Here is a 23,053-nt window from a genome sequence, read left to right as displayed (position 1 = left end):
AGGTATACATTAATTATTATATATGTCTAGCTGACCTTTTGCGTCCGTGTATAACATAAAGCACTCCAACACCGTTGCAGGACTTCACAAGTTCTGGAGAAGCTCTTGAGGCACTTTCTCGAACAGAATCAACATTTCAGCAGTCACCGATAGATATCGCCTTCACAGCGCCGGAACCACCATCTCGTTCTTATTATCCCCTCCGGTCTTCTTCACACTCTTCCACTCCAAGAAGCAGCTCGCCACGAACGAGACAAGAACAAGCGCCAGACTGACTCGATATGCATCACGAAGCCCACTCATATAAGCCCTAATAACCGCATCAAGCTGATCCAGCTGCCCCAACTTCTCGAGGACATTTCGCATTTCCGTCGCTCCAGCTCCGACAATGTCGGTCGGGTTTATAGACGGGGCATAATGGCGAATACCATCAATCAATCCATTTTGAAAGACCGACTGGCCAACGGCAATAAAGAGCGCGCCTCCCAGCGTCTGGAAGAACATGACAGCCGCAGTACCGACGGGAAGATCCTCAACTGGGAGAACAGTCTGCACGGCCGTCATGGGAATCTGGAAACCGGCACCGACTCCCGCGCCCACAAGGATCTGGTAGCCGATCCATTTTCCGGTGGAGATATCGACGGAGTATAGAGTGATGAGTCCAGTGCCAATTGCGGCGATCGCGGTACTGCCGATGAGGAAGGGGGTATAGTAGCCTGCGATCGTTACGAAAGCCCCAACCAGTACGGAGGAGATGACCGTGGCCAACATCAGAGGTAGAAGCTGGATGCCCGATTTCATGGCGGAAGATCCTTTCACGCTCTGGAAGAAGATCGGGACGTAGTAAACGAGGAGGAAAAAGGCACCGCCGAAGAAGAGAGCAAACATGGTTGCGGCCAGAACAGAACGTCGTTTGAGGATACCTGGTGGGAGTGTGGCTCGATCTCCAAGTTTGATCTGCGAGAAGGCGAAGATGATGATCATGAGGCCGAAGCCGACGAATAGCCCAATGATGCGCGAGTTACTCCATGGGTACTTATTCCCTCCCCATTGCAGAGCTAGTAGAAGGCAAATAATTGCCGGAATGAGGAGGCTTGCGCCAATAAGGTCCAGCTGCTTGATCCGTTGCAAGATGGGGGTGCCTGAGAATTCGCTCTTGCTGGGAACTCGCAGGAACAAAATAATAACGGCAATTGAAAGACCGCCGATCGGAAGGCTACATATCGAGTTAGATTAAATTGCTTGTGGCTTGAGTGTGTAGTGCTCACTTTATGTAGAAGCACCACCTCCATGACACGCCATCGGTAAATGCTCCTCCAAGCAACGGTCCTGCAATCGAGGCAATGCCCCATACCATACCGAACATTCCGAATATCAAGGGTCTCTTCGGGAGGGGAACTAATAATATGAGCAAGTGTAGAGAGGCAAATTAGCCATTCTTTGTGCTCGTACCGGTCATTGATATGATTACCAGGGCTCCAGAGAATATACCGGCCACCCCGATACCTGCCACAGCTCGTCCAACAATCAAGACAGTGCTACTAGGGGCAACGGCGCAGATGAGTGATCCAATTTCGAAGATCAGAACGGCGATCAGGAAGCCCCATTTGACCTAAATGAAGTTGTCAGCGCCGAGGCCATGAAACAACGACATGCAACTAACGCTGAAGATCTTATATATTCTGCCGTAGGAAGGCTGCAATGCTGTAGATGTCAGGAAGTATGCACTGCCATACCAAGCAATATCTTCAAGACTTTTAAATTGGTTGGTGATCTTAGGGATCGCTACGCCAATGATTGTCTGGTCTAGGGCTACCAGAAACACGGCTAGGTAGAGGGCAAGAATGACAATGATGGCTTTGGCGAGACTAGGGTACTGAGGCTCGCTCGCTGTCGCAACCTCTTTCTCTATCGGTCCTTCGATATCGGATTTGCTGTCTTCCATCGTGCAGTATCTGGTGATATCGATCGTGGACCCGATATGCTCAACGAAAGAAATTGACAAGACTTATCGACCAGATTAGCTGCAGAATCACGAAAAATTGGTCCTATACAGAATACTTCAAAAAGTAATTTTCAGTTGCCAACTCTGAGTCCCAGTCTTCAAGGGGCAGGGAACTCTCTCTATAAAGAATCTGAGCGGAGAGATTTTTCCTACATTCAATCTGCTCAACAACAGAGCTGGTCTGAGCCCTATTAGCTGGCTACGCGGTGCCGTAAGCGGTCGGACATTCGGGCCTCCGACCGATATAAACCCTATCCAGGTGGCATATAAGCTTCATGATTTGAGGAACAAGTCCCGAATACGAGGTCTGGAGCATGGCTAGACCAATCACGCGGCCGGGTTAGTCAAAATAGCTTCAAGTTTATTGCAACTCTGCCCGATGTACGAGAATAAAATGGAGAATTTGTAATGAGTCAAGAAAGTACGAGAAGCCCAGTAACTTTGTCGACGACATATGCCATAGGAGCATTAAGCCATGATGCAAGCCATATGCGCGTGAATTCCACTCGCGGACAAGGCATGGCACAGATTCTTTATGTGTCGGAAAAAAGGTCTTGAGGGCACGACTAAAAATGCCGCTAAAGGTCCGATAGGTTTTTTTCCTTGCGCAAGAAGTTGACCCTTAAGTGGCCATTAACCCCATCGGAAAATACGAAATGTATGGCGCTAATGTCTGAATCTGCTAGTGAACGGTTCTTGTGTAGAAACTTTTGCGACTTTCCCTTTCCGGAACGGGACTAGCTCAGGGCCGCTTTTTGCTCAGTGATTGCTCCCGGAGCGTGGGGCAAGACAGAAGTGCGTGTGCTGAGCGCTCCCGGAGCATTGAACCGGGTATGTTGCCAAGAGAAATATATATACTGGGATATGTTCAATATACCCTAATAACATACTGGACATACAGGAGTTATATATATCTGTATAAGGAAAGATATACTGAGGCATACTGAGGATAGATATATAAGAATAGTCATTACCTGTACTTGGTTCTATCTACTGTATCTTATTAACAGAGCATAAACTAGTCTATCTTTTAATCTTGTACTCTGATTATTATATATTCCTACTCAAGCTTATCCAGAATAACTATAAGATTCTAGTCTGTTAAAGAATCAGAAGATCTTATCTGACAATAAGACACCCCCTTATTAGACTCTTTTAGAAACATTACTATCACCATGTCACAGTCCACCGCGAGCAGTTCCACTGGAAGGGCTCCAGCTACTCCAGTTACCCTAACCAGGAATAAATTAGTAGAACTTAGGGCTAGGCTGACTGTTGGGATGGGATGGGACGGGAATGGGAATTTCTCATCCCATCCCATCCCATTCTTGGCATCCCATTTCCCATCCTATTTTCCCTCTTAGCATCCCGTTTCCCATCCCATCCCAAATATAGGGCTAGAACGGGAATCCCAATCCCAAAACCCACATAAAACGGGATTCCCAATGCCAATTTTAAAATGGGATGGGATTCCCATCCGGATTAACCATAAAAACGGGATTCCCATAATTGTCTTGGCATTATTTTGGGATTTTGGGATGGGACGGGATTCCCATTTCCCATCCCAAAATCCCAAAATCCCATCCCATCCCGAAATCCCTGGGATTATCCCGTCCCAACGGTCAGCCTAAGTATATACTGAGGCAAACCAGGCCCAGAGACAATAATGGCTTGTACAGGCCCTGGAGAAATAATTCTACAGGGCCCAACAGCGCTACTAACCCCAGAAAGGATAAAAACTAGATCCAGTAGCAGCAGCAGCAGCACTAAAGTAGCTTGCTTATTAATACTATCAACTTAAGGTTAGGCATGCAGCTATACAAACCTATCTGAGTCAGATAAAGGCCAGAGAATCACCTAGATACCAAGGCTGCCAGGCTCTACAGGGAACTACAGGCCATTTATTGGTGGAATACAGACAGTAGTGCTACCAGAGACGGGCTCTGTATAGGGCCCTAGCTAAGGCAGGAATATCACTACCTAGATAAAGAGAAACAGCCCCAGAATACTGTCTCTTTAAGAATTAGAGAGCTATAAAAGCCCTTATGGCCTTCCTTATAATAATAAATATCAGCTGTTTCCCAGGGGAGATAGCTAGGGAAATAGATAGAGCCTCTAGGGATAATCTTTAGGGCCTAGAGCTGGTAGAAGAAACAGAAAATAGAGAGAAAGGATAGAAGAAGAGGCTATCTAGGCATATCTAGATAATGCCCAGCAGGTAATGAACACTGAGGAGGGCAAAGCCTAAAAGCTCTGGCACAGATAGGTGGCTCAGGCGAGGAAAAGAACTAGAATAAACACATATATGATAGGGGGGACTGATAGAGCTCCCAGGGACCAGTTAGAGGCAGTGGCCTAAGCTACTGCCTAGACACATGTGTCTGTCATAGCCAATGGCTCGATACGGACGTTAAACTTGATTAATAATAATAATAATAACCTTCTGGTCTACTATCGTTCCTTTATACCTTTATATAAGTTTTAAGTATACTCGTCTCTTCCCCCCATTTTCTCCTCATCATAGAACCTATGCCCAGTATAAGTAGAGCAGGATAATGGAAATATTGGATGAACTCTTAGTACATGGTGTTTGTTGGCGATACCCCCAAGTAAATGAAAAATCATTATATGAATACCCCTCTCGAGTTTCTGACAGCTCTCATTGTGGATTTAATTCAATGTACATGATTAGGAAAGTACTTTAACACTTTATCATCCCTCTGAGCCTCTCCATAGGCGCAACAGAAAATATAATTATAAAGGTAAATGGGAGACAACCGCCTGCCCAAATTATGTATTTAAGGATGATTGTTTGGGATTGGCCCGAGGGTGCATAGCTACCTAGCTTGAGACCTTGTATCTACCATCCTCCAATTCTACCTTATTAATTTATCAATGCCGTGGTGGTTTCCCGCGGACCTTACGATATCATTGTGCGATTTTGGTGGTTCCGGTTAGCTACTCCGAATACTTGGCTGGACGAGTGCGAGGACTACTACTTCGATTGTCCGAAGGAATGCTACAATGCTACCCACGGGCTCTCACCTGATGTACTTGTATGTACAGGAGGTGGCTTTAGCTACTTAGCGGCAATTAACTCCGCGACACGTGTAGAATCCGTCGCGTTGATCAGTCCTGACAAGATCTCCCCGGGCAGACCAGCCACGGCCATCGCCCAAGTATAGATCCACCTTCTCCAACTGAACCTCAAACTCCGTCGCCACATGCTCACCCCGCTGGGTGATGTACCAGGACAGCGTATAATAATACCTCTGGCGGTCCTTGTGGCTGCAATTCCGCGACGGTTCGGGGACGTCCAGGAAGCAGAGCACGTTGGATGTGTTCGTGCGGGGGTCGGCCATCAGAGATGGAGGCAGCGAATGCGTGAGCCCATCGAACTCAATGATATCGAGAGTGGTCTCGTGCACCGTCGCGAGCCAGTCGTGGACGGTTGCGTCCTTGCCAATGCTGGTGCTGAATAAAGAGCGACAGAGAAGGGGTCCGACAACGGAGGGGGCCGATGGCCACGGGACTGTGCGGCCCGAGAGACTAACGGAGAAGCAGACGCGGGTCCACGAGGTGATTCTATGGAGGAAGAGCCCCCATGCAGCGTAGATCATTGTGCTGGGGGTCACGGAGAGACGGCGAGATGAGGCGTCGAGGGCGGCCCGTGTGATGGAAGGGGATGACTGGAGACGGATGAGATTGAGGGCTTCCGGTGGGGGAGGTTCTTTCGGGGCCGGGGGTTGCAGGACGCATGAGGCCGGTAGGGGCTCTAGCATCTTGGTGAAACATTGCGTCGCCCGCTCGATGTTGGCTTGTGTGTAGCTGTGCATGAACCGCGCGAAGTCCTCGAACCGGGGGCCTGGTGCTACTTCGCCACCTGCTAGGGCGGTTTCCAGATCCTGCGACAGGATGGCAGAGGAGAACACATCGGTGAGGACGTGATGGATCCGCGTCACAAAGGCGAGTGCTCTGCGGCCAGGCACAGAGATGCAGGTCACCGCGCAGTACGGGACTTCGTTGTCGGCGCGCGTCGTCCTGCTCACGGCCTGCCATGATTCTTCTTCGGCTGCCTCACAGGCTTGCTCGAACTCGTCTTCAGACACGCTGACCTCGTTCTAGGTGAGATTCAATCGGCTAAGGTCGAAGAGGGTGAAGTCGGTTAGATCAAACCGCGTGCTGAAGATAATGTGTGCTGAGAGCGTCTTTTCCATAGCGCCACGCAGGTCACTGGCTGTAGGAGTTTGGGAGGAGTCGCCGATGTACTTTGTCAGGCCGATGATAGCGAAGGTATGTGGTGTCTCTAAAGACCGGGTGAGGAAGAGCCTCTGCACAGGTGTCGCTGTAGCCTGCAAGCTACTGCTCCCTCCTTCCGCAACTTCGAAGTTAGACTGGCTTCTCAGGCGGTCTTCCAGCCGTTCGATCGTGTCTAGTTTGAGGACTTGCGCAGCTAGAATCGAGTACCCTCGCTGCTTCAGAAAGTTTGAAACTTGAATGGCCGCCAATGAGTTTCCTCCCAGTCGCGTGAAAGACGAGCTCCGGTCCATATTCCTGAATCTGTTCTGCAGACACCGGGAAAAGGCCAAACGTAACGCGTCATAAGCCGTTAGACTGTCTGTCTCAAGAAGAGAAGCGCTTTCGTCGGGATCATCATCTTGGCCCAGCTTCTCGTCCAATTGGGCCTGGAGCGCTAAGCGATCTGTCTTACTATTAACATTGAGAGGGAAGCTATTCATGGTGAAGATCATATCAGGGATGACAAACGGATCTGCACGACTCTGCGTAAATTTGCGTAGTTCTTCAACATCAACTGTGGACGGCTGCACACAACCCACAAGCCTATCACGCCACTGGAAAGCCACAGCTAAGTTGACCTGAGGATAAGCCTGCATCGCTGGTTCAACTTCAGTCTCCAGATTGATCAAGAAGCCGCGATTCTTGACGAGCGGATCTGCGCGACCTGCCCATATCAGCTGTCCGTCTTCGGTCCTGCGTGCGAGATCCCCTGTCCTGTAGAAGCGCTCTCCGTTCCATTTGATGAACTTTTTCGCTGTTAGTGTAGGATTGTTGAGATATCCAGCAGCCAAGCCAGGCCCTGAGATCAGGACCTCGCCATAGTTGGACTCCTTCATCTCCTCATTGACCAAGACAACCTTCACCCCGGGGATAAGTTCGCCAAAAGACACCTCCTGGTCCGGATGCAGTTCCCCGAAACTGATCACGCATGTCGTTTCTGACGGACCGTACGTGGTGAACACTTTTCTGCTTTTCGTAATCCACAGTCGCACAACCTCCAGCTTTGGCGCTTCAGCCCCCAGGAATATATAGCGCACGCGATCGTAAGAGCTCGACGGATCCAACGCAGCAAGCATAGATGGTGTCAAGTTTAAGGATTGGCAAGTCGTCGCGACCTCTGGGAAGTCTGATGGTGAGGCCATCACCAGCGTGGCACCCTTGGACAAAAGTCGTCCAGACAACTGCAGCACAGCCATCGAAGGCGATGGAGAACGCAAGCAGGCACCGACCTCCTTGCTCCGCGGCGTCTTCGAGCTCCTTGCTATGCTGAACGGTACAGACTGCGTATATACCCCTGTGATACACCATCACGCCTTTCGGCTTGCCCGTTGTGCCCGAGGTGAAGATAATCCACGCAAGGTCCTCGGAGCGCATTCCGCTTCGGCGTGCCTCCAGCTCCACTCGTAGGCCGTCCTTGTCCGATGGTGACGAGACAAGCCCTTCCCTCTGAAAATTCACCGTGATGACAGGTAAATGGAGGCGGGGACAAGGGCTAGTGATGACCGCTACCGGGGAGGCCAGGTCGGAGAGTGCGGCCTCGATCCGAGTACGACTCCAGGCTGCCACATCCATTGGTACATAGCAGGCCCCTACCCTCAAAATCCCGATCACTGCCGGAAGCATATCCAGCGACATCTGGGTCAACAGCGGCACTCGGGCGCGTGGCCGTACGCCGGCCAATAATAACGCGCGACTAACATGGAGAGAGGCGTCGCGGAGAGCCCCGTAGGTGAGGGATTCGCCTTGCCACTCCGCTGCGACTCTCTCTGGGGATTTCTCGGCCCATTGGTCAAAGAGGTCGACAACGGTGCCGTCTAGTGGCTCTGAGGAATGTGAACTGTTCATTGTTCGAGTGGTGAGATTGGGTATGCGGGTGGTGGGATCGGAGATATGTGGAGCATCCACGTAGGATCCTTCGGCGATGGCCCAAATAACTCCGTTATCTTTATAGATCCTCTTGTGTATCAGGACATATCCGTCTTGGCTGAGTTTAGGTGCTAGTTTCATAGCTGACAGTCTGTTGGCTGACGCCCGGTGGCTGATAGCCGAAATAGCGTGTGCACTAAGGACTGCACTTATCATGCAACTTCACCGTCGTTTCTTGCTTTTCCCCATCTGAATCTCTTCCTCCCCTCTTAATCTCTTCCTCCCCTCTTTTTGGCCCTGGGAGTAGAGACTTGGAGGGGCGAGAATCACTGTTTCAAAAAATGCCCTTCACTAATGGGGAGGGCAACATGCTCCATATCAACCAAGAACAATTTGACTTCAACCTTCAATTTGAGAGCCTCTTTTTCTCGATTATTCCCTCTGTCTTGTTTATTCCATCATCGCTATGGCGTACTCTGGCACAGATACACAAGCCCGTTGTGGTGAATGCGCCCGTCTTGCAATTCATCAAAACAGTCTGTATTCCCTTCTCTATTACACGGTTTCTGCCCACTGACTGCTTAGGGGGTCATCGTACTTTACGGTGGATTGGAACTTGCACTCCTTATACTAGCCGCGGTCGGGTCCTTCTACATGAGCCGCATGTTTATCGCTTCCTCTGTCCTGCAGCTTATATCGGCCCTTTTCATGCTGACGGTAAGTGTGGTGGATCACAGCCGTAGCCCTAGACCATCGATGCTGCTCAACAGCTACTTGTTTCTCACCCTTCTCCTCGATATCGTGCGAGCAAGAACTCTGTTCCTGTCGTCAGGCCACGGGTCCGAGATCGTTTACAGCAGTATATTCTGTGCATCGGTCGGGCTGAAGACCGCCATCTTGTTACTAGAGGCCTGCCAAAAAGCGAGATGGGTGACCTGGGATGCAACGAAACACAGCCCCGAGGAGACGAGCGGAATCTTTTCGCTAGGCGTCTTCTTCTGGCTGAATAAGCTCTTCTTGACTGGATATAGACATACCTTCACAATCGAAACCCTCTACCCCCTCGACAGCTCCTTCGACGCACAAGCCCTGCATGAGGAATTCGCGAAGAAAATGGACTACACCAAGCTGAAGGGAGATAAATTCGCCCTTCTGAAGGTGTTGGTACGTACATTGTGGGTGCAACTACTCCTGCCTATTCCTCCGAGGGTGGCTTTGATTGCGTTCTACATCTGCCAACCTCTTTTCATCGAGAGTCTCGTCACGTATCTGTCTCATTCGGAGCCAGCTCCAAATGTGGGATATGGGCTAATTGGCGCTGCCATACTCATCTACTCGGGGATTGGAATCTCGTATGCCTTGTACTGGTACGGATATCCACCTGCTGTTACGGCATATTTCAGTGAACTCACACGATCGCTAGGTACTGCCACCACCGACTGCGGACAATGGTCCGCTCCATACTAGTCACTGAGACGTTTAAAGCCGCCACACGAGTCCGGCTGGGATCAGGCGACGATAGCGCTGCGCTGACACTCATGAGCACCGACATGGAGCGCATCAGAATGGGTCTCCGCTTCGTGCACGAGACGTGGGCGAGCATGATCCAGGCAGGCCTCGCCGCCTGGATGCTCTATCGGCAACTCGGGGTCGTGTTCGTTGCCGCCGTGGGCGTGGTGGTAGTTTGCTTTGTTGGCTTAGGGATCTTGATCAACTTCACCGGTGACTCGCAGCGATCCTGGATGTCCGGGGTCCAGAAACGGGTCGGGCTCACAGCCACCGTCATCGCCAGCATGAAATCACTCAAGATATCCGGCCTCGCTGGTCCCGTGGCCGAGTACGTGCAGCAGCTGCGTGTCGGCGAACTCGCTGCTGGTGCCCGATACCGCAGGATCATGATCATCGCCGCCGTCTTCGCATTCATACCTCAATTGATCAGCCCTCCGCTGACCTTCGCTTTCACCCAGAAGACACTGAATGCTTCGACCATGTTTACCAGTCTTTCGTTCCTGACTCTGTTGACTCAGCCGCTGTCGCAGCTTTTCCAGTCGGTCCCAGAGCTCGTTTCGGGCCTGGCCTGCTTGGGTCGGATTCAGGCATTTTTGGAATTGGAGCCTCGTCAGGACTATCGGCAGCCCCTGGTAGAAGCCCAGAGTTGCGGCATGGAGAAGAGTTCAGAACAGTTTAACCTAAAACCTACGGATTGCATCATCATCCGAGATGCAAACTTCGGATGGGAAGCAGACAAGTTCGTCCTGAACAATATCAACACTAGAATCCCCGCCTCGTCCCTGACGATGGTCATCGGTCCCGTCGGCTCAGGCAAATCAACATTTTGCAAGGCCCTTCTAGGCGAAATTCCCTTCAGCCAAGGCAGCGTCGGGACGAGCATTTCCCCCCGTCACGTCGGTTTCTGCGAACAAACCGCCTTTCTCTGGAACGGTACGATCAGAGAGAACATCGTCGGATTCACCCCCTTTGACCGCGAGCGGTATGACCAAGTCATTGAAGCCACTTCTCTGCGCTTCGACCTCGCCACCCTATCCCAGGGAGACCAGACGAATATCGGGTCGGATGGTGTAGCGTTGTCGGGCGGGCAGAAGCAGCGTGTGTCTCTTGCGCGAGCACTATATCTACATTCAGACTTTTTGATCCTGGACGATGTGTTCAGCGGGTTGGATGCTGATACCGAGGAGCAAGTCTTTCGGCAGGTCTTTGGACCGGATGGCCTCCTGCGACGACGGGGGTCGACGGTGGTTCTGTGCACACATAGTGTCAGGCATCTCCCGACTGCGGACTACATCGTCGCGCTGGAAAACGGCAGACTTGCAGAGCAGGGCACCTTTGCCCATTTGTCGACCCGTGGGGGTTATGTTCAGCGTTTGGAGGTGGGACTAAAGCAGGAGGGCGAGGATACTACTGCTGACGATGAGCGTTGTCCTCGTCCCGAGCACGAGTGCGAGACTGGGGTTGGCAATACGAAATTCGAACCTGCGATCACTGTTAACAGCACCCAAGCATCCACCCCAATTGCCCTAGCGGTGGCCGCAGCCCGGCAGGTCGGTGACGCCACTGTCTATAAGATGTATGTCAAAAGCATGGGATGGTTTGTGGCGGCTTGTAGTCTGTTCTTTGCGGCCCTCTGGGGTCTGTTCACTAATTACCCAACCATCTGTGCGTCTCCGCTGCCAATTATCTTTAATCGATTCCATTAATTAACTTGATAAAAATGCAGGGCTCACATACTGGAGTGATGCCACCGAGTCCGTCCATCCTACGCACTCCAACTCCTACTACGCGGGGATCTATGCTCTCCTGCAGATCTGCGCCATCATCGCCCTCCTCCTCCTGGGGATAACGCTCTTCATCGTCTCAGTGAAGAAAGCCGGCGCCAGTCTCCACCAGCAAGCCTTACGCACCCTGATTCGTGCACCACTCTCCTTCTTCACGAATACCGACACCGGGGTGGTCACGAACCTCTTCTCCCAGGATCTTAACCTCATCGACACCGAACTCCCCGAGGCTACCCTCAACACCCTCTTTTGCGTATTTCAGTCGATTGGCCAAGCAGCTGTGATGCTGACCTCGTCCGTCTACCTGGCCATCAGCTACCCGATCCTGGGCGCCTTGCTCTACTGCGTGCAGAAATACTACCTCCGCACGTCGCGGCAGCTGCGATTGCTCGACCTGGAGGCCAAGAGTCCGCTCTACACGCATTTCCTCGACACGCTCAAGGGGATCGCCACGCTGCGCGCCTTCGGGTTCATCCCGGATGACATACAAAAGAACGCCCGTCTGGTGGACTCGAGCCAGCGCGCAGCGTATCTCCTCCTCATGATCCAGGAGCGGCTGAACCTGGTCCTCAACCTCGTCGTGATGGTCATGGCGGCGGTCCTGACGACGCTGGCGGTCCGGCTGCATTCGAACTCGGCCTTCGCCGGTGCATCACTGTACTCGCTGATGACCTTCGGCGAGAGCCTCTCTGGGATCGTGATTTACTACACCAGACTGGAGACCTCCATCGGCGCGATCGCGAGACTGAAAACCTTCAACGAGACCGTCGCGCCGGAGGACCGCGACGGTCCCGGAGAGGAGGACATCGTCCCAGACACAAACTGGCCGGATCGCGGGCTGGTCGAGTTGCGCGGTGTATCCGCCCGGTACAAATCCACCACCGTGTCTGAATCTGACTCTGAGTCGGACTCTAACTTCGTCGTCTCTGGCGTCACCAAGCTGCCCCTAGCCCTCAAGAACATCACTCTAACCATCCACCGGGGGGAAAAGGTCGCCATCTGCGGCCGCACCGGCAGCGGCAAATCCAGCCTCCTCGCTCTCCTTCTCAAACTGCTCGATCCGCTGCCCTCAACCGACAACAATCATGACCAGGAACCTCCGGTCTTAATCGACAACATCCCGCTGCACCGCATCCACCGCGCGACCCTCCGCCAACGCCTCATCGCCGTCCCCCAGGACCCCGTCTTCCTGCCTGACGGCTCGTCCTTCCGCGCGAACCTCGACCCGACCAACACCGCAACCCCGGCGGAGTGTCAGCGGGTCCTCGAAGCGGTCCGGCTGTGGGGTTTCGTCCAGGAACGGGCGGAGGGGCTGCATGCGCCCGTCACGGCCGGGACCTTGAGTGCCGGGCAGAGGCAACTCTTCTCGCTGGGGCGGGCGGTGCTCCGTGCTAGGATTCGCCTGCGTTCAACGTCTTCCCCCCCCGAGGACGGGTCCGACAATCAAGATCAAGGGGGGATCCTCCTCCTCGACGAAGTCAGCTCCAGCGTGGACCGGGAAACCGAGCGGATGATGCAGGTGATCATTCGGGCGGAGTTCAGACACTACACGATCATCGCGGTAAGTCATCGGCTGGAGATGATCATGGACTTCGATCGGGTGGTGGTGATGGATCGCGGGGAGGTGGTGGAGGTTGGGAATCCGGCGGCCCTGAAAGGTCGGGCTGGGAGTCGGTTTGGGGAGTTGGTGGCCGCTGCTAGTGCGTAGCAAACCTTTCACAACATATGTTCAGTACTAGCTCTACCCTAGCATACTTAATCTAAATTGAATCATATTTATAATCTCACTCTAGACGGCAAAAGTAAATACAACAACTAAGAGATAGGATCATCCCCACTCGCAGCGTCCAAAACCCCCCTACAAGCCCCCGCAAACCGCGCATACATCTCCAGCAAATGCCGTCGACTGACCCTCGAATGCATCAACAGATACCCAATCCACGGAACCTCACCAGCCGAAGCAACCAGTGTTCCTGGTTCGACCGACAGCTCCGCCCGTGACACATGCGGCACGATCTCGGGCATCGCCTCGTACACCTGTTCAAAGAAGTCCCCTGGCACCCTCACCCAGTCGCGATGCACCAGGACCATGCAGTGCGCATTCCAGTACTGCGCGCCCCCGCCGTCGCCGGGATGATGGCCCCCGGGGAAGAGAAACGGGCTCGACAGCGCGCAGAAGCGGTCGCGGTCGTTCAGCGCGCGCAGGAGCTGGAGGGCGCCGAGGTCCACCCCGTACGTATATAGAGTGGACCAGGTGCCTCCGGTGCCGGGGGGGACGGACGTTGACCTCGATGAGGAAGGGGTCGGGCTGGGGGGCGGGGGTCTATCTTGCAACAGCTATCACCAACATGGTCAGTGATGTGATATTGACGTTGATCCCGGTCCCCCTTGTCTTGCTGCTCCATCTACCCTTCATTCAGAAAATCGGGGTGCTCTGTATGTTTGGCGTTGGCTTTCTGTAAGTGACCAATCCAGCACGTGCGAAGGGGGTCTATCACCCGGTCGAGGAGCGCCAGAAACATTGACTATGACACCACTTGTCTAGAGCCATTACTATAAGTGTCGTTCGTTTAGCAACACTCACGCCATTGGTGACGTCGCAGGACCAGACGTACAAGATTGCGCTGGCAGCTGTATTCATGTAAGCGTTTAAGTTCTTCTGTAATCGGGATGGAGAGCTGACCGATGTCGCCATAGCATTATTGAAGCCAATGCCATTATTATTTGAAACTCTCTGCCTTACCTACGCCAGTTCCTGCGCTACTATGCACCCCGGTGGGTTGGCGATAACCTCAGCTCACGTCGCAAATCTTCTGTAGAATCACCGGTCCCTATACGGAAGCCTGGTCTCAGTCAGCTCCAGGATGGCGTCGAACGGGCAATTACTCATACGGAGGGTACGGCGAGCCTGGATGGGAACACCGAACAGGGGCCGAAGAAAGTAGTATAACTGTCATGTGTGTCTTGTAAACGGTATCATTTGGCGAGTTTCAATATATAATTTCTCTTTATCGAGACGCCCAGTAGGGTAGTGTCATCATTCAGCAGCGGACGGCGACAGGAACAAGAACAAATAAACTGCGCACAGTGGCTTGTAGGACCCAACAGTCTCCACACAGGAGACGTACATGCGACCACAACTTTGGTATGAAGACTTCTAGAATTAGTTCTGACGTCTGGTCAGATGTTTTACTATATATTCGTGGGTAAGTCCATCCCACTCCCTTTCTAGGGCTTTAAGAGAGCTGACGCAGATCATTTGCAACGTCGGAAAGCGCGCGCATGGCGGCCCTGCTCCACGGCGACATCCGCAAGAAGCTGTGGCATAAAGTTTCGTGATTGTGCCAGATGACTGTATTGCCAGCCTCCAAGAGAGACATAAAGTCGACTCCCATATCTAGAAGACAATCAAATCCACAAGTATAAATTGCGGTGGGTGGACGATCTTTCAGTGCAGATGCGGGCCGCTGGCCGGGAGCGATATACCGATGTGAAGGTGGCACCGCACTCTGTACATAGTTCGCGGCAAATGTGGATAACCCATTGCCTTCCATACTTTCCCAGTCTCTTTTGCCGATATGGTCTGTCCATCATGCGTTCCACATGTACAGTTCAAAGATGGCCCGGAGATATTCTCCCTCGCCGCCTCTGTCGCAAATGGTAACTGGGCCTCTGGGTTCAGCAAAAACATCCGGCCAGCGGCTTCCGCTTATGTTCCCGCAACCGTACAGCCAAGGTGGCTCTCATATTGCTTCCTGCACGATCTCCTCCCCCGAAAACACGGTCGCGGTCCACGCCACGCTCGCGACCGCCGCCCCACGTGCCCAATCCAGCACCGATTCATACTCATCCAGTGGGGTTGGGTAGCGCCATTCGGGTGCTAGACGACATTCTACCTAGTATACCCGGGCTCCAGCCTTCTCAGCGAGGATACGACATCCATTTTCGAATTCGTCGACCGTGCCGACCGAATATCCGCCCCCATGGAAGTATGAGCGATGCGGTACGACGATGTGTTTTGGGGAGGGTATAAGATACGGATGGGCGGGGTCCCGTGAGGACCCCGGATGGCCGTGAACTCAACACGAACAATGGGTGCCTGCTTCTCTGGAGGGTGGGCAGTGAAACCGAACACTTGGGTATGGATTCTCGGCTTTCGCTAATATCGGATCCGCCGAGACATAAAGAGGGATGATCAGGAACGAAGGTCTAGATTTCGTTATCGAGAGTAGTTCTAGACGTGGGCTTGGTGGTCGATTTGTTATGTTAGTATTATCTATGGCGAGGTGAGTACGAAGCTGTACAGGGGGGACCTTTCCTCCGATTCGATATCTCTACGAACATATAGGGGTGTGGTCCATGGTCACGTCATCGTGTGGTTGTTCACTGGGTCCTCAATGACGATATGGAAGGGTTCCGCTATATTTTGAGAGCCATCGTGTTGTCATTGGATCAAGGAGTCTAAGAGCATTATAAAAGTTTAAATAGTGATAGAGAATGATGAGAGTTGCTTGTCTCGTGATGAATGATTTACATCCCTCGGCGTAACATCCCTAACGCGGACTAGCGACGGGAACAGTATTTCTCCGCCGATCTCCGATGATCTGCAACAACAAGCCATCCTCTAATCTAGCTATGGCCCTGCCTACTTTACCATAGCTTTTATCAAAATAGGTGTTAAACAAACCATCGTCTAGGAACCAAAACTACCTATGGAACCTGTAGATCCGTTCGCTTCGTCTAAACCCCTCGACGAATCTTACTCAACAGCTCCGCAGCCCGGGAATGCCGCGGATCAGCCTTCGTGCATGCGCCATATTTCTCTGCTAAGGGACAAAGTTTGAGATAGCAATGAGCTCTCAGGTTCAAAGTTTACCCCTCGCTTCCGTTATTTTACTACCTTCTCGCAATAGGCCTTCAATTGCGCGTCACAATGATAGCAGGGTAGGGGGTGCACTTGCTCGCCCATTACGTAGGGAATACGATCGAGGCTTTAAGTAAACCCAGGGTTACTTGCAACCAAGCTGACAGACGTCGGGAATACTGCTACTGTGGTCAGGGCTATTACCACAGCCCACCCTGGGAAATAGGGGTAATATTAATATTTGGCTGGCTCATGGAGCCCATATGACGGCGAGACGTATAATCATTTCGACACCTGGACTTTTTGCTGCTCAGGAGAAACTTTTAATATTCGTCATCTTTGGGCCCTCTTAGCTTTTACCGCTGTAGAAATGTTCACTGGTTGTCTCAAAGTCTCCTGCAACCTAGATCAAGTAGAGCTCTTCCCCTAGTTATGCCTACTTCAAGGCTCCACCCAAGCCATTGGATGCTTCCAATCGTCTTTTCCCTGGCACCACCATTCTGATTAGGCCAGATCGGATATGCCCAGCCTGTAGGATCCCAGCCCATTTCACTGGCTCAGCGGGCAGGTCGAGCCGTGGATCGCTGATGATCGCTGATCGACGCTTCGGTCATAGGCTTCTACATGTCGGAGGAGCATGTCATACACAGATCCCCCTCATCACATCAATCTGTACTTCATTGATGCTTGTCTTATAGCTGCACCCAAATCATCCCTCGAGGGAACCATGTCGCTAGCCATTGAATGAACAGGGGAAACGAACTCTCGTCGGTTTTCATCAGATGCCATGAAACCGCAATCAAAAACCCTCTATCACTTGCGACCGAGGCTTGACGAGATTCTCGACGATACAGCTCCCGTCCCGTATACACTTGGCACATTTATTGCCTTTCTAGCTCAGAACCACTGTCTTGAGGTTCTCGAGTTTATCCTCGAGGCGAAACGCTACCGGAAGACTTACGACTGGCTGCAACATCAGGACAAGACTTTCCACGAGGAGCAAGCGCCGGAAGAGCGCCTACGGCGAGTATGGGATCGCATCATACACACGTACATTGAGTGTGGTGCACCTCGAGAGATCAACGTGCCGAATGAAATACGTGAGAAGTTGTTGAAGCACACGGAAAACCACGACTCCATCCCACCGCCCAGCCTGCTTGACGGTGCTGTTCATCATATGCGTGAATTACTACGAGAATCAATCCTCATCCCCTTCCTCCGAAGCTGCTCTGGCACCGCTCACGTCCAGCCCTTGTCAGTACCATGCCTCAGTGGCACCGAACGAGTGTCTCCTTGCCCCAAGGCCTCCGATGACTCGACACGCCGGCGGTCAAAGCTCAGTGGGCTCATTCCATCCTCCCCTGCAGATACGGACTATTCCGAGGTTTCACAACCACCATCACGGTACAGATCGCGAGAAAGAACTTCACAAGACGTCTTGGCCTCATCCTCGTCCGACATAGGGCGGCAAATCACCGGCGGCCACAATTGGGATGTCTTGCCAAACGGCGAAGATGCGAGGCTCTGGCACGTGAAATCTACGCCGGAGAAGAAGGAGCCTCTCCCCGACTCCGACTCGCCGAAGAAGAGATGGCGACGCTTCCAGGGACTTGCCAAGCATTTCCGGCGTTCTTCTGATTAATATCGCCTCTACTATTCTTGTATATAATGTATATCCAGCGAAGTGAAACCCGGTGCGGCCTACATTTTGAGATTCATTCGGCTGATCCAGATACCCAGAGCGTTTATTTCTGGTTGTCAGCCAATTTACGAGGAACACATTGGACTACCAGTCAATAAGAGACGAATAGCGCTGGAGCACATATACATCTCAACTTCGCACGGATAGGAAAAGTAAAACATATACTAAAATGAAACTAACACTACACATCGTATGACAAGAGATTCAAACCTTAATGATCTCGCCCCCAGTACACCGAGTACATAACAAATTACTTAGAACCATGGATCCCAAGGTTAAAGCCACCGCATATCTATGAGGTATCAATGACTTCACCCTGGTCGATCTGAAAACCATGGTTCATGATTCACTTCAATCTCGTACGGGGAGAGTCCTGTGCCTCGTTTTCATGAATTATAGAATGTTATCTATCATTCCCTTCCTCATTTTACCCTTTCGGGTGATTGTGTAGTTTCTCTCCAAAAATATATCTACTAGCCCGTGCCTTTCAGGAACATCAAGAGTCACCTAAGGACGCACGAATGAAGGCCGTCATAGGGTTTGCGATTCATGTGATGTCACCAGTCCGGGTCTAGTCCAATCGGAAGCGAGCCAGCGATAACGAATAGCACGCCACGTGATGCCTCCCCTCGCAATGCAAGAAGAGAAAATGAACTAAAGAAAAAAAACGATAAAAATCTTAGGGTAATGGAGTCTGAGTCTTTTTCTAGTATTGAGTATGAAGCATATAATGCCTCCACACTTAGAATGTCACACTAAATGCAACCCCAAAGGGTAGAAGTTCTTACCTCTATACTGATAAGTGTTTATATATTTTCCCCGATCAACCACCACCGGCATAGATCAGCGTACATGCATGACAACCTGCAGCCATGCTACACGTTGACACACCTTATAAGTAAATAAAGTGAACTTCCTAAAATGTAAAAAGTAAAGTATCGAGATCCCATCAACGAAAGCGGGGAACAACGACCCAGACTTACAAATGCAACCAAGAGACTAGTAAGGTAAGGGTAATCCTTCAGCCATGAAGATCACCCGCACGAAAATGAATAGGAAATGGGTCTACGATGACAAAACTATATAACTCACTAGGCACACCCAACCAAAATTACAAAAGAAAAACTCAATTGATAAATATCCTATCAAATTAAATTATAATATTGAAAATCAAACAGAAAACAAAAAAAAAAAAATGGGGCCTCGCGCAATCATTTTCGACCTCCTCACTGCCCTCCTGGACAGTTGGAGCCTATGGGCCGAAGCCGCGAACAACAACGAAGCCTCATACCGCTGGCGCACAAGGTATCTAGAGTTGACGTTTGGGTGCGGTGCATATCGTCCGTATGAAGATCTCGTCTATGAGTCAGCCAGAGACGTCGGCCTTCCGGAGAGCGTACCCAAAGCCCTACTTGCAAATTGGGATCAGCTGCAACCATGGCCAGAGGTTAAGGAGGTTCTGCAGCAGTTGAAAGAAAAGGGTTATCAATTGGGTGTTGTATCGAATTGTTCTATTGAGCTTGGTCGCCGTGCCGCGGCTTTGTGCGGCATCGAATTTGATGCGGTCGTCACCGCGGAGGAAGCCGGTTTCTACAAGCCTCGCCCGGAGGCGTATGCGAAGATCCGATCGGCGCTTGGCGTGGAGGCTAAGGACGCCCTGTTTGTCGCGGGAAGTAACGGGGATGTTGTTGGTGCAGCAAAGGCCGGCATGGATGTGGTCTGGCATAATCGGATCGGTCTGCCAGCTCTCCCTGGGTCACGGCCGAGCCTTGAAGGCCGCTCTTTACATATTGTGCTCGAGTACCTCAGACGAGTGGAGTCCAGTTCGTCTGGTGCTAATCGGGCCTCATCGCGACTCTAGAATCATTGGACAGTGTCCCGGACATCAGAACGAAACGATATCAGGACAGTCCTTGCTGGTGATTTCAAGCGCGTGTTCCCATGTGTATTCTTCCCTCATTGTACAGAAGCTGAAATGTATGTATGTTACATATATTTCACTATATATTATATAAATTTAGGTTGCTGCAGATTCGACAAAGACGTATTTGACGTTCATATGGCTGTCCTTGAATGCTCTTGTCACAGACTGAAAACGCCACTGCAGTGCTAAAACGCTCAGCTTGGCTGTTTTTGCCCATTTTGGCTATTCTGAGTTGGCGATTCAGGATTTAATAGGCAACCCGGACTGCTTATGAGAGCGCGGAGCACCACTGGATATTGGAACCAGCAGGCGAGTCTTTCCAGCATTTCAACACCAAAACCAATTCTATGTTGGTATCACCGTATTAAAAAGATAAATCATTGGAATCATAGTGACTTCACAAGCGGCCGCTTGCTAATTGTCATCCAGATATCCCGCCAGAAGCCAACCCCACCTTTTACTACGAACTTTGGAGATGGCTTGCCAGCCGCGACTCGTGGTGTGTAGCGACGGAAGAACTGCAATGAGTGTCAACTAGCGAAAATAAATTGAAGCGAGCGAGGTGTCCTTGGCGTACCTGTAGTGGACCCTTGAACAGTTCTACCATGGCGATATCCCGACCCAAACAGACTCTTGAGCCATATCCGAAAGTGAAAAGGTATTTATTGTAAAGTTTCGCGTTCTCAGGATCAAGCCACCTTTCTGGACGGAACTCCTCTGCATCTGCTCCAAAGAGCGCTGGATCACGATGCATGATCCACGGGTTGCCCGTCACCTCTGTCCCTGCTGGAGCAAACTTACCGAACAGCTCAATGCCCGGTTCCGAAACATGGCGAGGGAATATATTTGGCGCCGGCGGGTTGAATCGCAACGTTTCTCGGACACAGGCGACATAGTAAGGGAGGTGCCCTAGGACAGTGTCGTACTGGGGAATTGCGTCGGAGATGACTCCCTTCCGGCTAGCAGCATCAATCTCCTCCATCATACGTTCGTAGACCTCCTGGTTAACGAGCATGTGGTTGACGAGGGACTGGAAGATGGTCCCCGTGGTATCCGCACCTGCCAGCAGAACAAGCAGAACCTCTGCCTTCAGATACTCCATGTCGAGGGGCTTGCCATCGTCCGTACGTGCATCGATGAACGTCTGCAAGAGGTCAACACGGTTAACGTCCTTCCCCTCGGCAATCTCGTGTAAACGTTGGTCGATTAGTCGATCACGAAAGCGCATGAGCACACCGATCCCAGTGTTATCCTCCGGTTTGGCGACTAGGTATTTCTTCAGAAAGGTGGTCTTTATCCAACTGGTGAATGGGTGCAGACGCGCAAGCAGACCGAATGCAGGCAGACCGTCGTGGAACCCTTGAATGAGACCTCCAACATCCTTACCCTGTTCAATGAAGCCGAAGGGCGCCCCGAAGCCGATTTCACTAATTACATCGTATGCCACATATCTATCGGTTTGCCAATCGTCCAATTAGTTCAATTGCATCAACGATGGTGTCTCGGTTGGTGTCCTTACACTGCCCACCACGAAAAGTCGAAACTCGCACCAGTACTGGCGAACGATTCACCCAGTTTGCTGAGCCAGCTTTCTATCTGGCCGTCAATCAATGGTTCCATGTGCCTGACATTGGAGAAGCTGTACTGGAGAAATCATCAGCCAGGGGTTTGCCGGGCCGGATCAAAATGCATAACGTACAGGACCCGCAATGAGCTTGCGGAAGGCTGCATGCGTCTTGTGCGACCGGATGTTGAACAACGATTCGGTCTCACCGAAGGAGCCGGTAATATAGTGACCTGTCTTATCCGCATTTCGATGGTAGATGTCGGGAAGCTTCGTGGGGTCGCTGACGAGAAGGAGTGTCGGGGTGATTCGTACGACGGGGCCTGCAACACATATACACATATATTAGACGCCACTGTTTCCTATGGAGGAGGTCGAAGGATCGTACCGTATCTCTTGGTTAAAGCATGGACCGTGGAAACTTCAGTTTCTCGTAAATTATGCCATGCGATCCAAAGCCTGGTTACGCTGCCCCAGAATGGGCCCGGGAATACCGACAAGGGATGAAAAACGCGATAGTACACAACCTGATAAGCAAATAGGAGGGCGATGTACGCCCCCCCTAATGCCAAGAGTATATTCGTAGCGGTGAAAATTGACACCAGGTCCTTCCCTGCCAGAACCATTTTCGCGATCCAGATTGAGATACAAAAAGAAAAGAAGAACGCGGCTGAAACAAGGAGTCCACAGGCAAGAGTCAGGACAGAAATACTCGGTGTTTGCCTCAGAGACTATGCATCACCTCACCAGAAGCTATGTTGTACTTCTGCGTAAAGATGTGGACAGACGCTGCAGGAAGAGCGAATCGTCGCGCACTTGAACATAATTGCAGCAACGCTTACTCGTACGTCGCATAATGATCATTCTTACGGAACCATCTATTTTCCTAAGATGCAGAAAGCTATACCTTTCTTAGGCAATACCTTCCCGTGCTAGCCCCTCTTCTCGCCACGACCATGAATGTCTGATCGCACTATACCGTGGACTCCTAGGAACGAGTAAGGCCATTGGTTCCAGTCACGGCTCCCAAGTACCGTACCGAGGGCAATGGCTTAATAACCTGGTATAAATCACCTTTCCACCAGTGGAGTCGTTAGCAGAGGCGCCGACGCGGTAGTGTCAGAGACCGAGCGTTTTAGGGCCCGCTGCGGTTAGCTATGATAGGTTCCTGGGATGTGATGGGCATATCCTGGGTACTGAGGCTGTTTTATTGAGCTGCTCTTTTATCGTGAAAGTCCTCAGTTACCGTCTGCTGACTAGGAGTCCAGACAGCGTTTGGTCTCTCTAGTTGCATTTCTCCTTCTCCCTTGCTACCAGCCTGGCCGCCAATAGACACGGGTTTATCTCGGGGAAAATACCAAAATTAACCTTGATTCCTTAATTCATACACGGTACTGTGTAGAGTGTGTGAAAATTGGCCCACGTCAGTCCACAATGAGACGGGCAATGAGATGATATTTGCTTTGTATACCAATTCATTGTGGTGGGGACAATCAAATAGGCTGCTGGGGGAATGAAGCAGTCGCGGACATCCGC

At 51.5% G+C, this 23,053-nt stretch overlaps 6 protein-coding genes across 6 annotated transcripts; 3 read left to right on the top strand and 3 right to left on the bottom strand.

Annotated features, from left to right (window-relative positions):
* Window positions 1-4: 4 nt before the first annotated feature.
* BDW43DRAFT_263391 (MDR family MFS transporter) lies at window positions 5-2,191 on the bottom strand. The gene is made up of 4 exons (XM_032040543.1): window positions 1,664-2,191; window positions 1,453-1,612; window positions 1,269-1,398; window positions 5-1,216 (listed from the first exon to the last, which is right to left on the bottom strand). Exons 1-4 carry the CDS (start codon window positions 1,943-1,945, stop codon window positions 163-165), a joined length of 1,626 nt encoding a protein of 541 aa, XP_031905108.1. The 5' UTR covers window positions 1,946-2,191; the 3' UTR covers window positions 5-162.
* A 2,897-nt stretch (window positions 2,192-5,088) lies between these two features.
* On the bottom strand, window positions 5,089-8,311 carry BDW43DRAFT_306957 (putative NRPS-like enzyme; the record flags this gene model as incomplete). Its single annotated transcript, XM_032046143.1, has 3 exons — window positions 5,089-6,115; window positions 6,182-7,551; window positions 7,610-8,311. 3 exons carry the CDS (start codon window positions 8,309-8,311, stop codon window positions 5,089-5,091), a joined length of 3,099 nt encoding a protein of 1,032 aa, XP_031905107.1.
* A 116-nt stretch (window positions 8,312-8,427) lies between these two features.
* On the top strand, window positions 8,428-13,181 carry BDW43DRAFT_154692 (putative ABC multidrug transporter). Its single transcript, XM_032038520.1, has 4 exons — window positions 8,428-8,706; window positions 8,756-9,537; window positions 9,594-11,344; window positions 11,406-13,181. Exons 1-4 carry the CDS (start codon window positions 8,512-8,514, stop codon window positions 13,169-13,171), a joined length of 4,494 nt encoding a protein of 1,497 aa, XP_031905106.1. The 5' UTR covers window positions 8,428-8,511; the 3' UTR covers window positions 13,172-13,181.
* A 3,933-nt stretch (window positions 13,182-17,114) lies between these two features.
* BDW43DRAFT_297177 (regulator of G-protein signaling domain-containing protein) lies at window positions 17,115-17,969 on the top strand (the record flags this gene model as incomplete). Its single annotated transcript, XM_032044336.1, has 1 exon — window positions 17,115-17,969. The coding sequence occupies one exon, from the start codon at window positions 17,115-17,117 to the stop codon at window positions 17,967-17,969; it is 855 nt and encodes a 284-aa protein (XP_031905105.1).
* Window positions 17,970-19,173: 1,204 nt separating this feature from the next.
* On the top strand, window positions 19,174-20,151 carry BDW43DRAFT_154658 (HAD family hydrolase). The gene has a single exon (XM_032038519.1). It carries the CDS (start codon window positions 19,225-19,227, stop codon window positions 19,888-19,890), a length of 666 nt encoding a protein of 221 aa, XP_031905104.1. The 5' UTR covers window positions 19,174-19,224; the 3' UTR covers window positions 19,891-20,151.
* Window positions 20,152-20,339: 188 nt separating this feature from the next.
* BDW43DRAFT_297175 (cytochrome P450) lies at window positions 20,340-22,143 on the bottom strand (the record flags this gene model as incomplete). The annotated part of the gene is made up of 5 exons (XM_032044335.1): window positions 20,340-20,471; window positions 20,531-21,404; window positions 21,473-21,597; window positions 21,653-21,840; window positions 21,906-22,143. The coding sequence occupies 5 exons, from the start codon at window positions 22,141-22,143 to the stop codon at window positions 20,340-20,342; spliced, it is 1,557 nt and encodes a 518-aa protein (XP_031905103.1).
* Window positions 22,144-23,053: the final 910 nt, after the last annotated feature.

This window comes from Aspergillus alliaceus, assembly GCF_009176365.1.
Source record: "Aspergillus alliaceus strain CBS 536.65 unplaced genomic scaffold BDW43scaffold_4, whole genome shotgun sequence".
NCBI lineage: Eukaryota > Fungi > Ascomycota > Eurotiomycetes > Eurotiales > Aspergillaceae > Aspergillus > Aspergillus alliaceus.
Note: the sequence above shows the minus strand (reverse complement) of the source record. Positions and strands in the feature narration are given on the sequence as shown.

Bases quoted from the DNA above. Each gene is read 5' to 3' on its own strand.
- BDW43DRAFT_263391 (XM_032040543.1), bottom strand. From the start codon at position 1,945: ATGGAAGACAGCAAATCCGATATCGAAGGACCGATAGAGAAAGAGGTT. The intron at 1,399-1,452 runs GTACGAGCACAA...TCATATTATTAG, and splicing joins GGTAATCATATCAATGACCG to TTCCCCTCCCGAAGAGACCC. The intron at 1,217-1,268 runs GTGAGCACTACA...CTCGATATGTAG, and splicing joins AGGTGGTGCTTCTACATAAA to CCTTCCGATCGGCGGTCTTT.
- BDW43DRAFT_154692 (XM_032038520.1), top strand. From the start codon at position 8,512: ATGCCCTTCACTAATGGGGAGGGCAACATGCTCCATATCAACCAAGAA. The intron at 8,707-8,755 runs GTCTGTATTCCC...CTGACTGCTTAG, and splicing joins TCTTGCAATTCATCAAAACA to GGGGTCATCGTACTTTACGG. The intron at 11,345-11,405 runs GTGCGTCTCCGC...ATAAAAATGCAG, and splicing joins CACTAATTACCCAACCATCT to GGCTCACATACTGGAGTGAT.
- BDW43DRAFT_154658 (XM_032038519.1), top strand. From the start codon at position 19,225: ATGGGGCCTCGCGCAATCATTTTCGACCTCCTCACTGCCCTCCTGGAC.